General features: G+C 45.6%; 1 protein-coding gene across 1 annotated transcript in view; it reads left to right on the plus strand.

The window, feature by feature from the left end:
* The window catches only part of LOC117367358 (max-binding protein MNT-like), a 29,852-nt gene that overhangs the window by 4,496 nt on the left and 9,706 nt on the right, over positions 1-15,650 (plus strand). The window contains exon 2 of the mRNA XM_033959839.1: positions 11,775-12,004. Within this exon, the coding sequence (XP_033815730.1) occupies positions 11,807-12,004 (198 nt within the window). The 5' untranslated portion in view covers positions 11,775-11,806. The remainder of the gene's footprint in view (positions 1-11,774; positions 12,005-15,650) is intronic.

Here is a 15,650-nt window from a genome sequence, read left to right on the forward strand (position 1 = left end):
GCGGTCCGCCCCGGCTGTGCACCCGCCCTAAGACTGCAGTCGGAGAGGAAGTTCGGGCCAGCTAATCGCTGCCTGGCTGGGCGGAACTTCCTCTCCGACGGCAGAATTGACATCGGGGGAATGCTGGTCGGCCCGGTGGGAAGCAGAGAGAGCTTGCGGCAGTCGCGGTGATGGCTTTGGGGCCTGTTTCCCCCGATGGTTGCGGCGGTGGCTTTGGGGCCTGTTTCCCCCGATGGTGGCAGCAGTGGCTTTGTGGAGGGTAGGGAGAAAGAAAGGGGGCAGGCAGGGAGACAGAAGGGAAACAGTAAAAAAGAAAGGGGGCATCGAGGAAAAAAAAGAAAGAAAGGGCAAGGAGAGAGGAAGAAAAAGGGGAGGGAATGAGGTCTGGAAGAGAGGAAGCATACAGGCTGAAAGAAAGGAAGAAAGATTGGATGCACAGTCAGAAGATGAAAGTGCAACCAGAAACTCATGAAGGTACACCAGACAAGGTAGGAAAAATGATTTTATTTTGAATTTAGTGATCAAAATGTGTCTGAATTTATATATGCTGTCTATATTTTGCACTATGGCCCCCTTTTACTAAATCGCAATAGTGTTTTTTAGCGCAGGGAGCCTATGAGTGTCGAGAGCAGCGCTGGGCATTTAGCGCAGTTCCCTGCGCTAAAAACTGCTATTGTGGTTTAATAAAAAGGATGGGGGGTATATTTGTCTATTTTTGTATGGTTGTTACTGAGGTGACAATGCATAGAGTCATCTGCTTTGACCTCTTTGAAAAAAACCCAGAATAGGAATGATAATTAACATTTTCTCAGTGTATAGTGTGCTTTGTGTTTTTTAATTTTATTGTTGGTAGATCATTTTGACTTGGTCATTTTAAAGTAGCTCGCAAGCCCAAAAAGTTTGGGCACCTCTGAGCTAGAGTGTTGAAGCTGTGTATTTCTATTTTATCCCCCCTTTTACAAAACTGTGGAGCGTTTTTTAGCGCCAGCCGTGGTGGTAGCAGCTCTGATGCTCAGAATTCTATGAGCGTCAGGGCTGTTACCACTGTGGCTAAAATCCACACTACAGTTTGTAAAAGAGTGAGGGGTTAGTTTGTGATGACATATTTGATACTAGGCGAAGGTGTTTTCTGTGTTCTGTGTGTTCGAAAGACATGGTTTTCTGTTGGGATTGACGGTGTAGGATTGATCTGTGCTGGTCTGGCTTGTTTAGTTTTACAATTGGTCTATTGATGTACTGCTCACTGCAATATGTAAGATGCTGCCTTTTCCTAGGTACTCATGTGTGACGTGTGGTTTGTTACTAAAAATCATGTTTTTCGTACAGATGGGGGGGTGCCAAAAAATGATGGGCCCCGGGTGTTACATATGCTACGTACGCCACTGTATGTAAAGATATCAGAAAGCTGGCGTAGCAAAAACTTTAAGTAAATTGTTATTTTTCTAAGTTTTGAGTATTTAACCCTCCCACAATCTCACGGGCACTCGTTTCAAGTTTCAAGTTTATTGAAATTTTGATTTAAACGCAATATCAAATATTTTCAATGCATATAAGAAAAATAAATTTGGGGAAATAAATAAAACCATTTGAACAATAAACATACAAACATATCCATAGATGATTAAAATTACTTAAGGAGTACAAGGATAAACTACATTTGTTTAAAAATGCGTCCTCCACGCCTGCTCATAAATTTGTGGAGTATGTAACTTTTCGCTCATGCATATTTTTTTTTGCACACACCTCATCAATCCTTAGAGGGAACATTGCAGTGGTCACCCAATCAAAAAATTTAATCAGGTTCATTTGACAAGATTTACCTTTAGTAAAGCCATGTTGCCTTGGATCCTGTAACCCATTATATTCTAGGAAGTTCACTATCCTTTCTTTCAGCAACACTTCCATTATTTTTCCAGCAACAGAAGTGAGGCTTATCGGCCTGTAGTTTCTTGCTTCATCCCGTGACCACTTTTGTGAATAGGGAACACATCCGCAGGAACCACTCCCATCTCCAGAGATTTGTTGAATAAGTCTTTAATAGGACCCACTAGAACCTCTCTGAGCTCCCTCAGTATCCTGGGATGAATCCTGTCTGGTCCCATCGCTTTGTCCACCTTCAGTTTTTCAAGTTGTTCATAAACACTCCTCCGTGAACGGCGCAGAATCTACTCCATTTTCCCGTGTAGTTTTGCCAGACAATCTCGGTCCTTCTCCGGGATTTTCTTCCATGAACACAGAGCAGAAGTATTTGTTTATCATGTTTGCACTCTCTACATATTGGTTCCTAGCATCTTTTAGATTAGCAATTCCATTTTTCATCTTCCTCCTTTCACTGATGTATCTGCAAAAATGTTTGTCTCCCTTTTTTACATTTTTAGCCATTTGCTCTTCCACCTGTGGTTTCGCCAGACGTATCTCCCTCTTGGCTTCTTTCAGTTTCACCCGGTAGTCCTTTCTGGTACTCTTCTTCTTGGAGTTTTTTATATTTCAGGAACGCCAACTCTTTTGCCTTTATTTTCTCCGTCACTAGTTTGGAGAACCATGTCGGTTTCCTTTTTCTCTTGTTTTTATTTATTTTCTTCACATAAAGTTCCATAGCCATTTTTGTAGCTCCTTTCAGCTTAGACCACTGTTTTTCTACTTCTCTTATGTCCTCCAATCTTTGTAAATGTTGTGTATTATGTTTGATTAGTTATTGTTACAAGTACTATATATGGTGCTGAGAATAAATGTCCAAATAAGTGTTCTCAACTTTTTTTTAATTTATTATCCATGTCGCATTTTTTATAAAGGTTAGTACCAATAACAACATGCTTCATTTAACATATTGATATATATCACAGTGATGATGTATTTTATTATCTCTCATGTAATTTACAAACTTAAAAATGGGAGGTGAAAGGGCCTCATAAGTGGAATAGCCTAGGGCCTCTTTTCATCTAAATCCGGCCCTGTGAAGAGGATAAAAATAATCCCACTCCAAGGAAAGATCAGTGTAAAAAGAGGTGCCCAACACCCAATCACCTACATGGCATAACAAGCAGACCTGGTTATAAGCCCTGATGTCAGGCACCCCAAAAGCACCCCCGGTGGTAGGACCAACCAACATAGACCAGCGCATTTTAGATCTCCGCCCTCCCAACAGAACTGGGATAACAAAGAATATAGGGACTTAACATCCCTCTGGAACAAAGATAGGGGAAGAGTCTGAAGAACGTAAAGGCTCTAAGGGAATAAGACCATTCGAAATAGGTGGATCCTTTCCAACAGCGAAATCGGCAGATCTTGCTATTTGACCAGCAACAGTTTAGTGTCTACTAGAAGTTTATCGATATTAATACAATACAGTTGGGTGAGATCCATAGTCAGCCTAATCCCCAGGTATCAAAAAGACGAATCCGCCCATCGTAACGGAAAGCCGCTCCTCCAATGCCGCCAAAGCTGTGCCGAAGAAGCCAAAGCCTCCAACTTCTCTAAATTCAGAGTGAAGCTTGAGAAATCTCCATATTCCCACATACTTTCTAGCAAACATGGGCAACGAGCACTGGGGGGGTCAATCAAAAATACCAGAAGATCATCTGCAAATGCCGCAAGTTTGAAGTGAGAATAACCCATCGCTAACCCTTGAATATCAGTATTAGATTGGAGTTCGTGAAACAAGGGATCCAAAGATAGCACCAACAAGAGTGGCATCCCTACCGAGTACCATGGCGAATCCTAAAAAAACTGGAGAATGCCCCGTAGACATGTATCTGCGCGGCTGGGTCATTATACAATGCCTGAATTGCGCCAAAAAAGAATGGACCCACTTCATATGTTTGAAGTACCACGAAGAGGTAACCCCACCTCACTCTGTCAAAGCCTTCTCGGCGTTGAAACTGATGAGCAGGGATGGGCTATCCTCCGCATTCGCCCTCGCCCGTGCCAGCAAGATACACCAGATGTTCTTAGCCACTGGTCGGTAATACCCACGCCAGAATTTTTGCCATGAGCTTAATCTCATAGTTCAACAGGGAAATAGGTCTATATGATTTAGGTAACTGAGGATCCTTACCAGGCTTCAAAAGAACAATAATTTGCGCTAAGTTTAAATATCGGGGAAGAAAGCACTTAGCTACACTCAGATTATAAACATCGGCCAACACAGGTGCGATCTCTTCCACCAGTTATTTATAGAACTCCGATACCCATCCGGGCCCAAGCCTTTCCCAGTGGACTAACCCTTATCGCCCACTCCACCTCAGCCGCAGTGAAGGGAAGGTCTAAGGCTTCAGTATCACGAGCAGACAAACAAGCCAAATCTACACTGTCAAGGTACACCTGCCCATCCAAAACCACTGTTCCCGGATCTGCATATATATCTGCGAAAAACGTCCGGAAAAGCTCACAGATCTCCACAGGCCTATGATGCAGCTCCCCATGAGAATCACAAAGAATGGTCATGTCCACTTGCCCTCTATGCGTATTTACCATTCGTGCCAGCAACTGGCTACTCTTATTAGCGAAGCGAAATAATTGAAAATTAAAATGTGCCCGCATCCACATCGCCCCTATGTGTAATAGTTAATTCAAAGTCTTGTACCTCCAAGAGCTGCATCTTAAGCAAAAGATATGGACTCCGACCATATTGATGTCTCAACACAGTTGCTCTATACTCTAAGGCAAGAACAGTTTGATGTCTTACTTTGGTCTCCCAGGCCACATATGCAATAACCTCTCCCTGCAATACAGCCTTTGCCATTTCCCAATAGAAAATGGAATCGTCTCGATGTTGCTGGTTAGTGTGTTGAAAATCATTCCACTGCTGCCTCAAAAACTCGTGAAATCGACCATCTCGATAGAGATAGCACGGAAACCGTCACCCCCCTCTGACTACTCAGAGAATCACCCCAGGTACACTGAAAACCCATCCAAGCGTGGTCGGAAATTTCAGTGGGACCCATCTCCACCCCCTGCACCCGGGGGAGCAGCTCTCACGAAATAAGGATGAAATCTATACGGGAAAGCTTCCCATGGACCCGAGATAAGTGAGAATAATCTCGGTGCAGCATCCAGCAAACATCAAGCAACCCTAAGGCAGATTCCAAGATCCTGGCCCCTGTACAAAGCTTGGTAGTCTCTTTTCCAATAGATGTAGAACGGTCCAACCTGGGATTGGGGACCTCATTGAAGTCCCCACCGAGAAGCAGCAGAATGTCACCAAAGTGCAAAAGGCAGTTGCGGAGCCCCCCAAAAAAACGAGCCGAAGGATTGTTAGGAGCATAGACATTGTATAACAAGAGAGGCCTCTTAGTGAGCGAGACAGACACAATAATATAACGCTCATTAGGGTCGCAGAGCTCTCTATGGGTTTGCAGTTGGAGACCCTTACAGATCAAAATAATGACTCTACCTTTCCCACCAACAGCAGGTGTCTCCAAATGAGTACCCACCCACCATGTACAGAGCTTAGCATATTCTGCAGATGACAACCGGGTCTCCTGTAAAAAAGCTATAGATGTTTTAGAACGATTCAATCGTAAAATTTTGGAACGTTTGATAGGGGAATGAATCCCCCCCCCCCACATTCCATGAGGTCAAGATGTACTCCAGAGTATTCTAGTAAAAGAAAAAAGTGTATCAAGGACAAGCACCCTTAAGGGTGCCAGAGGGGCGTCCCAGCCGCCACCCCTCCAGCTCCAACAAGCCTTCCCCCTAAGAAGCAAACCTTTTGCCAGCCTTCACCTCAGAATTCCTCAGTGGACCCTGGCATCTTAATGGACGCAAGTTTGCGACCCTCCTTCGACACCTTCCTTGAAGAAGTCTCTCCGTTGATGGATGCTCTCTTCCAATCTTTCCAGAGGCTTACTTTTTCAAACGTCCCCTCATCAAAAGGTCCTCACGACAGACTCTTCGACCTATGCTTGGGGCGCTCATCTCGATGGTCTCCGTATTCAAGGCCACTGGACCCGTACGGATCGTCAATATCATAGAAATCTGTTGGAACTCAGAGCGATTTTCAAGGCTCTCAATGCTTTTCAATATCTTCGCGACTAGGTAGTCCTCATCCGGACAGACAACCAAGTCCCCATGTATCATGTCAACAAACAAGGAGGGACGGTATCTGCCTCCCTTTGTCAAGAAGCTCTGAAGGTTTGGGACTGGGCAATCCGCCACAACACCTTCCTCAAAGCTGTCTACATCCAAGGGGCGAACAATTGCTTGGCGGACAACTTGAGTCATCTTCTGCAACCTCATGAATGGACTCTCCATTCCTCGCCTCTTCATCACATTTTTTCTCAGTGGGGAACCCCTCAAATAGACCTCTTTGCGGCTCCCCACAACTTCAAACTGCCTCAGTTCTGCTCCAGGATATACTTTCCTCACCGCCTCAAGGCAGATGCTTTTCTTCTGGAATGGACAAATCTCTTCCTCTACGCATTCCCTCTATTCCCTCTCATTCTCAAGACTCTAGTCAAGTTGAATAACGATCATGCCACCATGATTCTAATCGCTCCTTGATGGCCAAGACAACCTTGGTACTCCCTTCTACTCAGCAGCAGGGAGCCATACCTTCTACCAGTTTTTCCTTCTCTGCTTACACAGAGTCAAGGATCACTGCTTCATCCCAACTTGCAGTCTCTACACTGACAGCCTGGTACCTCTCAACATAACCCCTCTTCAGTTTTCTCAATCTGTAAGAGACGTTTTAGAAGCTTCTAGAAAGCTTACAACTAGATAATGCTATCACCAAAAATGGACTAGATTTTCTACATGGTGTTTTTCTCATCATAAGGAGCCTCAGCATTCCTCCTTATCTTTTGTTTTGGACTATCTTTTGCACTTATCCAATTCTGGCCTCAAGTCTACATCTATACGAGTCCATCTCAGTGCAATTGCGGCTTTCCATCAGCCTATTGAAGGGAAACACCTCTCTGCTCATCCGGTGGTTTCCAGATTCATGAAAGGACTTTTCAATGTCAAACCTCCTCTCAAACAGCCTCCTGTGGTTTGGGACCTCAATGTTGTCCTTTCTCAACTCATGAAGCCTCCATTTGAACCAATTGATAAGGCTCATCTGAAGTATCTCACTTGGAAAGTGGTGTTTCTCATTGCCCTCACTTCTGCTCGACGAGTCTGTGAGCTACAAGCTTTAGTTACTGACCCACCATTCACGGTGTTCCATCATGACAAAGTTGTTCTTCGTACTCACCCGAAATTCCTACCTAAAGGGTCTCAGAATTTCATCTCAACCAATCCATCGTACTTCCAGTGTTTTTTCCAAAGCCTCATTCTCACCCTGGAGAATCAGCTCTTCATACTCTGGACTGTAAACGTGCTTTGGCCTTCTACTTGGAACGCACCAAACCACACAGAACTGCTCCTCAACTTTTTGTTTCCTTCGATTCAAATAAGTTGGGCCATCCTATTTCTAAGCGTACCATCTCCAACTGGATGGCGGCTTGTATCTCTTTCTGCTATGCCCAGGCTGGATTACCCCTTCACAGTAAAGTCACAGCCGATAAAGTCAGAGCAATGGCAGCTTCAGTAGCTTTCTTCAGATCTACACCTATTGAGGAAATTTGCAAGGCTGCTACTTGGTCCTCAGTTCATACCTTCACTTCTCACTATTATCTGGATACTTTCTCCAGACGGGATGGACAGTTTGGCCAAACAGTATTGCAAAATTTATTCTCCTAAATTGCCAACACTCCCACCATCCCATTCTGGTTAGCTTGGAGGTCACCCATATGTGAGAATACCTGCCTGCTTGTCCTGGGATAAAGCACAGTTACTTACCAGGGACAGCAGGCAGCTATTCTCACAACCCACCCACCTCCCCTGGTTGGCTTCTCTGCTAGCTATCTGAACTAAGGAGACGCGCCCTGCGCTGGGCGGGAAGGCACTCGCGCATGTGCGGTACGGGGGACTCGAAACTTCGAGTTTCTTCAAGCAAGTCTGCTTGCGAGGCATCCGCATCCGGGCTCCGTCGATGATGTCACCCATATGTGAGAATAGCTGCCTGCTGTCCCTGGATAACACCTGTTACGGTAAGTAACTATGCTTTTTAGTCTAGATTAGTATTTTAGGTTGCATTTTGATGCATAAAATAAATCAGATTAAGACACAGATAGCAGTTGAGGAAAGTCTCTGTTTAATATTTAATATTAGTTAAAGTACAGCTTGAAAAAGTTTCCCTACAGAGCACATTTTTGGCAAAGGTCTTTACAGTTAGGCTGTTAGAAACTGCTCTTTTTATTTAGATGCCTTTCAGTTAAACAATAGTGCCTGATTAAAGGGAAAAGTTAAAAGGGTAGGAACAGTGCATGGTGATTCATCCAGGAGGTGTAGCTGACATCACTTTCACTTTAGAAGCAGTTAACAAAAAGGTAACTCAGACCTCAACTGCAACTTGTCTTGAAGAGTTATTGAGTGAGGATCTGCTAAGGCAGGGGTGTCGAACTCAATCAGAGAAGGGGCCAAAATCTAAAATCCAGCCTAAATCGCGGGCCGAATGGTTTACTGAACAGTCATAAACTGACAATGTTAACCAGAAATGTGAATTTAAAATGAGTGGAACAATCTTTTCCTTAACAGTGCTGTTAACCAACTCACATGCTATCAAGCAAAACAGTAATATTGGTATCAAGCAAAACAGTAATATTGGAATGTACCTAAAATGCTCATTGTTTTGTTTTCTGGCTAGATGTCTGACACCGTTTTCCCCGTATCAATGAGTCAATGTTCGGTTTTATTTCTTGGGCTGTAGCAACCCGCAAAACAGCATGGAGGTTGTCATCGGTAATGCGTGATCTGTGCTTGTTTTTGTTCAGATTCATTATTGAAAACATCTGTTCACAAAGATAGGTGCTCCCGAACATGGATAGAATACGGGCAGCATGAAGTCGGAGCTCTGGCATTGAGTCAGGGGGCAGTAGAGTGTAGAAGTCCTCAATTTCAACATCCTGAAACCTTGATTTCAGGCCACTGTCAGACTGAAGCTCGATTATCTCCATCTGAAGGTGATGGGGCACATTGTTGACATCAACTGTAAAATGATTGGCAAAGATGTCAAAGCCTGAGTGCTGTGTTCTAAAGTCAGAGAAGCGCCGCTCAAATTCACTTAGTAAACGGCTAACTTTGGTAGCCAGCCGACTGCAAGGAAAAGTACCAGAAATAGTGGTTGAGATACTCAAACAAACGGGAAAGTGGGCAAGATTGTCCTGTTCCAGTTGGGACTTCCATAGTTGAAGTTTACGCTGGAATGCTGTGATCATGTCAGACATCTTCGTGATGACTTGTTTGCGTCTCTACAGCTTCAGATTCAGTTGGGCGAGATGCTCGCATATGTCACACATCATAGCAAAATCACATAGCCAGGCGGGATCCGACAGTTCAGGCAAGGGCTTTCCTTTACTTTCCATGAAAAGAGCAATTTGTTCTCTGAGCTCAAAAAATCTTTTGAGGACTGCGCTCTTGCTCAGCCATCTTACTTCTGTGTGGTATGGCACGTCTCCATGCTCTGCACCCACCTCCTGTAAAAACTGCTGGAACTGGTGATGATTCAGGCCACGTGCCCTTATAAAGTTAATAGTTTTAATGACTGTGGTCATTATGTCATTCATGTCCAGAACTTTTCCACACATAGCCTCTTGGTGGATAATGCAATGATAAGTAATCAAGGGTGTGTGGCAGTGACTTTTTTGCATTCTTTCCTTCATTAGTCCAACCAAGCCTTTCTTTTCTCCGCACATTGAAGGTGCGCCATCGGTAGTTAGCCCCACCAACTTTTCCCAGGGTAATTTCAAATTATTTATAGATTTCTCCACAGCCTCAAATATATCTCTACCAGTCGTCGTCCCATGCATGGCAGCTACATCCAAAAGTTCCTCAGTGACAGAGAGGTCGGTCTTCGTAGCACGTATAAAGATGGACAGCTGTGCTGTATCAGTGTTGTCTGTGCTTTCATCAATAGCAAGTGAAAAAGCGAGATAACTGCATGCCTGTTCGGCCAGCTGTGATGATAGATTTCCTGAGAGTTCTTGAACTGTCTGCAATGGTGTTTCTTGACAAACTGACAGTTTGAAAACTCTGTATCTGGTCTGGGCATACTTTCTCACACACTTTTAGCATGCATTGCTTCAAAAAGGCACCCTCTGAAAAACACCTTGAAGTACGGGCAATTTCTTCAGCCACTATAAAGCTTGCTTTCACTGCAGCATCATTTTTCGCTGTAGCCTTTGTAAACATTTGCTGCTGTGATTGTAGTTTGCCTTTTAGTTCTTTAACAATTTTATGCTTTTCTTCCAAAGTATATTTGCCATACTTAACATTATGTTTGGTGTCAAAATGACGACGTATATTGTACTCTTTCATCACCGACACTGTCTCATAACACAATATACACACTGGTTTGCCCTCACTAAGCACAAACATGTATTCATTTTCCCATTTGTCATTAAATTGTCTGCCTTCACCGTCAACTTTTCTTTTCCTGGACATTTTGGGATCAATATTGGCAGTAAAAGATGTAGTTTATTGGAAATCTGCGTTAGAATGAAAAAGTCAGTCAATAAATGCCTGGCTGGGTACAGATAGCAGATTCTGTTGCGATTTTTATGCCTACACTTTATGCCAGGAACTGGCAGCTTCTGCTGTGTGTTTTTTTTACATAGTTCCCCCCCCCCCCCCGACGTCCGATTCACCCCAAGCAGGACCGCTCGCACGCACCTGCACCCCCACCCCGAAGGACCGCCGGCTCCCAACACGATCGGGGCAAGAGGGAGCTCAAGCCCTCTTGCCCCCCCCGACTCCCCGACACGATCGGGGCAAAAAGGAGCCCAAGCCCTCTTTCCCCGCCGATTCCCCAACTCCCCGACAATATCGGGCCAGGAGGGAGCCCAAGTCCTCCTGGCCCTGGCGACCCCCCCCCCCCCGCTAGTTGTTCGGGCCAGGAGGGAGCCCAAACCCTCCTGACCACGGCGACCCCCTACCCCCACCCCGCACTACATTACGGGCAGGAGGGATCCCAGGCCCTCCTGCCCTCGACGCAAACCCCCTTCCCCCCATCGACCGCCCCCCCCAAGAACCTCCGACCCCCCTGGCCGACCCCCACGACACCCCCACCCCCCTTCCCCGTACCTTTCTGTAGTTGGCCGGACAGACCGGAGCCAAACCCGCCTGTCCGGCAGGCAGCCAACGACGGAATGAGGCCGGATTGGCCCATCCATCTCAAAGCTCCGCCTACTGGTGGGACCTAAGGCTCCCGGGTCTATTCTGATTGGCCCAGGCGCCTTAGGCCCCACCAGTAGGCGGAGCTTTGAGACGGATGGGCCAATCCGGCCTCATTCCGTCGTTGGCTGCCTGCCGAACAGGCGGGTTTGGCTCCCGTCTGTCCGGCCAACTACAGAAAGGTACGGGGAAGGGGGGTGGGGGGGTCGTGGGGGTCGGCCAGGGGGGTCGCAGGTCGGCTGGGGGGGCGGTCGGAGGTTCTTGGGGGGGGCGATCGATGGGGGGAGATAGATAGCAAGTACGGCCGGCGAGATCACAAGCCTCCTATGTCACCGCGCGTCATTGTGATGGAACGCAGCGGCGTGCAGTGATGACAGCGCAGTGCGGGCCACATTGCAAGGCCTGGCGGGCCGGATTTGGCCCGCGGGCCTTGTGTTTGACACGTGTGCTAAGGGGAAGAAAAACTCCATTGGAATTTCTTACCTGCCGGCATTCAAACTTGGGGAAAGATAAACTTGGGTTTCAGTATGTTATTTCATTATCTTTCTCTTTTACTATTTTAGTTAATCCCTGTGTATCTATCCCCTCTGAAAAGATGGAGGAGCAGTTTGGGCACCGTGGGCGCAAGCCCAACTTTACAGAGAGGGACGTATTGTATCTCACAGAGCTATTCTCTGTGAATGAGAATCTCCTGTTTCCCAATGAGGGAAAGAAGAGGGACATATTTATCATGGATAGTGCATGGAGGACCCTCCAGAGACAATTTAATGAGCGTGCCTCCTTCCCACGTACTGTAAGTCAGCATTTATTTCTGTAAAGTTCTTTTCATTTTGCTCCTCTGTGGAAATTTGAGGTGTGGCGGTGCTGGTACAATAGAACACAATTGTGTAAGAGCACATCTCTGTATTGTAACACCTTTACAGAAGCTCATGTAAAATGCTCTGAATTGACTCCCCAGTCACTAGTAGTGTTATAGAAGCTTTCAATAAATATAAACATCTCATGCGCATTGTGACAGGGACCTGCGGCTGGCAGAGCAGAGGCCTGTGCTTGGTCCCACAATCACAAAAGTCAGGATGGCTATGTGGTCTTATCCCCAGTTTCACTTCCCTCTGGTATCTCCCCAGGCATACCAGGACACTTGGGAAGGAAAATAAGACTGGTTTATTAGCATTAAGAAAAAAAAACACTAACAATTTCTCTTTGTCAGGATGTCCAGTTTTCAGGATTTTCACCAAACACATAAGCCAACAGGAAAATAAAGTCCAGCAAAACACTTTGCAAAAGAAATTCACCTAGTCCCTCTTTGCTTTAGCAAAACTACAGTTCTCAGCAACCTGAGCAGAGCTCAGACTTCTCAGTTCAATTGCCCCTGTTATGGCAGACAGGGTTAGACAAAAGAAAAAAAAAGGTCCTATTTAGGATTCTTCTGGTTTCCTGGTTTTGAATACTATACAAAGTTTTAAAGCAGTAAGTTTATTTTTAGTGCTGTTCCTTTTCTTAATTTCAAATGGAACACATGGCTCTCTCCTTCCCATGAGATGCCCAGCTGCTAGCACTAACCAAAAAAAATCAACAAAAACCACATTTCACAAAAATGCTTCTCTGTCTTTCCTAGCTCTGACCCTAGCAAGGCAGGGCTTTTTGCCAGGTCAGCTTCCAGCCCTACACAGTCCTTACTTGTAGCTTTCAAACAGAGCAAAGTTTCCTTCAGAGAGAGGAAAAAAAAAAAAAACGTTTGGCAAAAAGTTCACAGGGAGCACAAGTTTCCCCCACCCTGGGCTTTATCCTTAGCAGTTAATTAGCTTTAAACCAGTGGTCTCAAACTCAAACCCTTTGCGGGGCCACATTTTGGATTTGTAGGTACTTGGAAGGCCGCAGAAAAAATAGTTAATGTCTTATTAAAGAAATGAGAATTTTGCATGAGGTAAAACTCTTTATAGTTTATAAAACTTTCCTTTAACAGTTAAAAGGAAAGATATATAAACTATAAAGAGTTTTACCTCATGCAAAATTGTCATTTCTTTAATAAGACATTAACTATTTTTTCTGCAGCACTCACATTTAAAGTTCAATATCTTTTCTTTCTCAAAACTGGCACATTTCAATCACTAAATTGAAAATAAAATCATTTTCCTACCTTTGTTTGGTAATTTCATCAGTCTCTGACTGTGCATCCAATATTTCTTCTCTTCTTTCAGCCTCCTGCATGCTTCCTCTCCTCCAGACCTCATTCCCTCCCCCAACTTTTTCTTTCTTTCTCTATGTCTTTCTTTCTCTGATTCTGTGTCCCATAACCTTCTATCACTAACTTTCTTAAACTTGCTGCTTAATTTCTAATTTCTTCTTACCAGCAGTCACCCTATCTTCAAACTTAACCCACTTAATTTGGTAGACCTCCCTAGCCAACTAACAAGCAGTCTTAACTTACAAATATCTTAATTTAAAAAAAAAATAAAAAAATGGCAGGTAGAACCAGAAGCAACAGGACTACAATCAAGGCAGGCGGTCCAGTCACCAAAGGGATCGAGGAGGTGGCCACGGAAACGGAGGGAGAGCTGGGACAGAGCACAGAGGTCTCTGTACAGACCGAGGCCATCCCCACAAAAATGGCTACAGTTTCTACACAGACAGAAACGACGGATCAACTAGATAACAGCCTTTTACTGGAACTGAATAGCCTGAGAGAGGAGGTCATGCGCTTAAGAAGTATCTGGGACGACGAAGCCTACATCGACGAGGTCATCCAGGAACTGTCCCAGATCACCGTACAGGAACCTAGCAGGACCATCCCCGGGACGCCCAAAAACACCAATCCTGCAACCTTGGGACCAACAATCGGAATTCAGGAAGAGGCTGACGACGCTGACTCCTGGCAGCTGGTAACCTCCTCCACAGGCAAACACAGAAAACCTTCCTCATATACTGTCTCTTTTTCTCACACACAGGGTAGTTCTACATCAACCCCGCAAATCACATTGAGGAACAGATTCCAGCTGCTTCAGGAAGGACCAGACAATGAGGAACAGGAAGATAACCAGCAGGAGGTTCCGGTCCCAGAGACATCAGATCGCCGCCCCCCCCCCCCCCCCAAGAAGCGCAGAGTGGTGGTAATTGGGGATTCAATGCTGAGGGGCACTGAGGGCCCAATCTGCAGACCTGATATTCAATCAAGAGAGGTTTGCTGTTTGCCAGGAGCCAGGATCCGGGATGTAACCGCCTGTTTGGACAGACTCATCGGACCCCAAGACCACTTCCCCATGCTTCTTATCCATGTCGGAACCAACGATACCACCAGGAACACCCCGGAGAGCATACCTGAGGACTTTGGAGCCCTGGGTGAGAAGCTGAGGAGGTTGGATGCGCAGGTTGTGTTCTCCTCGATCCTTCCAGTAAGGGGCAAGGGAAGAGCCAGAGAGAATCAGATCCAGAAGGCAAACGACTGGCTGCAAGGATGGTGCAAGGAGATGAACTTCGGGTTCCTGAACCACGGAGAGGCACTACAAGGACTACAGGGACCAGATGGGCTGCACCTGTCCAGCAGAGGGAAGAATGTCTTTGGACACCAATTAGCCCGCCTACTCCATAGGGCTTTAAACTAGGTAAGTTGGGGGAGGGTACGGGCACTAATAACCTAACTAACGAAGTAAGCTGCAAATACCATTTAGGGTCTGAGGTAAACACACATAGCAATCATGGGTCGGGATCTGAGGCGCTAACAAATAATTCTAAGTATGGGTCTGGGGGGGTGCTCACATTTCCATGTTCAGGGGGGATACTCACATTTTCGGGTCCGGGGTAAGTTCACACTGTGTTTCAGGGTCTAAGGAGAATACACACATTGCAAACATTACCAAAGGAGCCGATGGAGCTCAATCGGGAATATCACTAGATAGCCATAACAAACCTAAGATTTGGAAGGCTATGTACGTCAATGCCCACAGTCTGGGCAACAAGATTCTGGAATTGGAGACGGAAATGAGGGACGCCGACCTAGATGTGGTGGCGATATCCGAAACCTGGCTCACGGACTCCCACAGGTGGGACATGGCCATACCGGGTTACAATTTGTTCCGCCGGGACAGGGAGGGCAAAATGGGAGGAGGGGTAGCACTATATGCCAAAGATGACATCAAAGTTACCAGAATCACAGACGTTAGGTACACAGGGGAATCCCTTTGGGTAAATATGGCCAGGGGAAAGGACAAATGCCTGTACCTTGGCATAGTATACAGACCTCCAAGACAACAGGAAGACCGTGATATGGAACTAATCGAGGACATAGAGAATATCACTTTGCGGGGGGACACAGTATTGCTGGGTGACTTCAATATACCTGATGTGAATTGGAACACAATTTCCTCTGCGACCAGCAGCAGCAGGAGGCTATTAAACTCTATAAAGGGAGCAAGACTCAAACAAATGGTTTTGGAGCCAAC

The sequence above is a fragment of the Geotrypetes seraphini genome, chromosome 1, assembly GCF_902459505.1.
Source record: "Geotrypetes seraphini chromosome 1, aGeoSer1.1, whole genome shotgun sequence".
Taxonomy (NCBI): domain Eukaryota; kingdom Metazoa; phylum Chordata; class Amphibia; order Gymnophiona; family Dermophiidae; genus Geotrypetes; species Geotrypetes seraphini.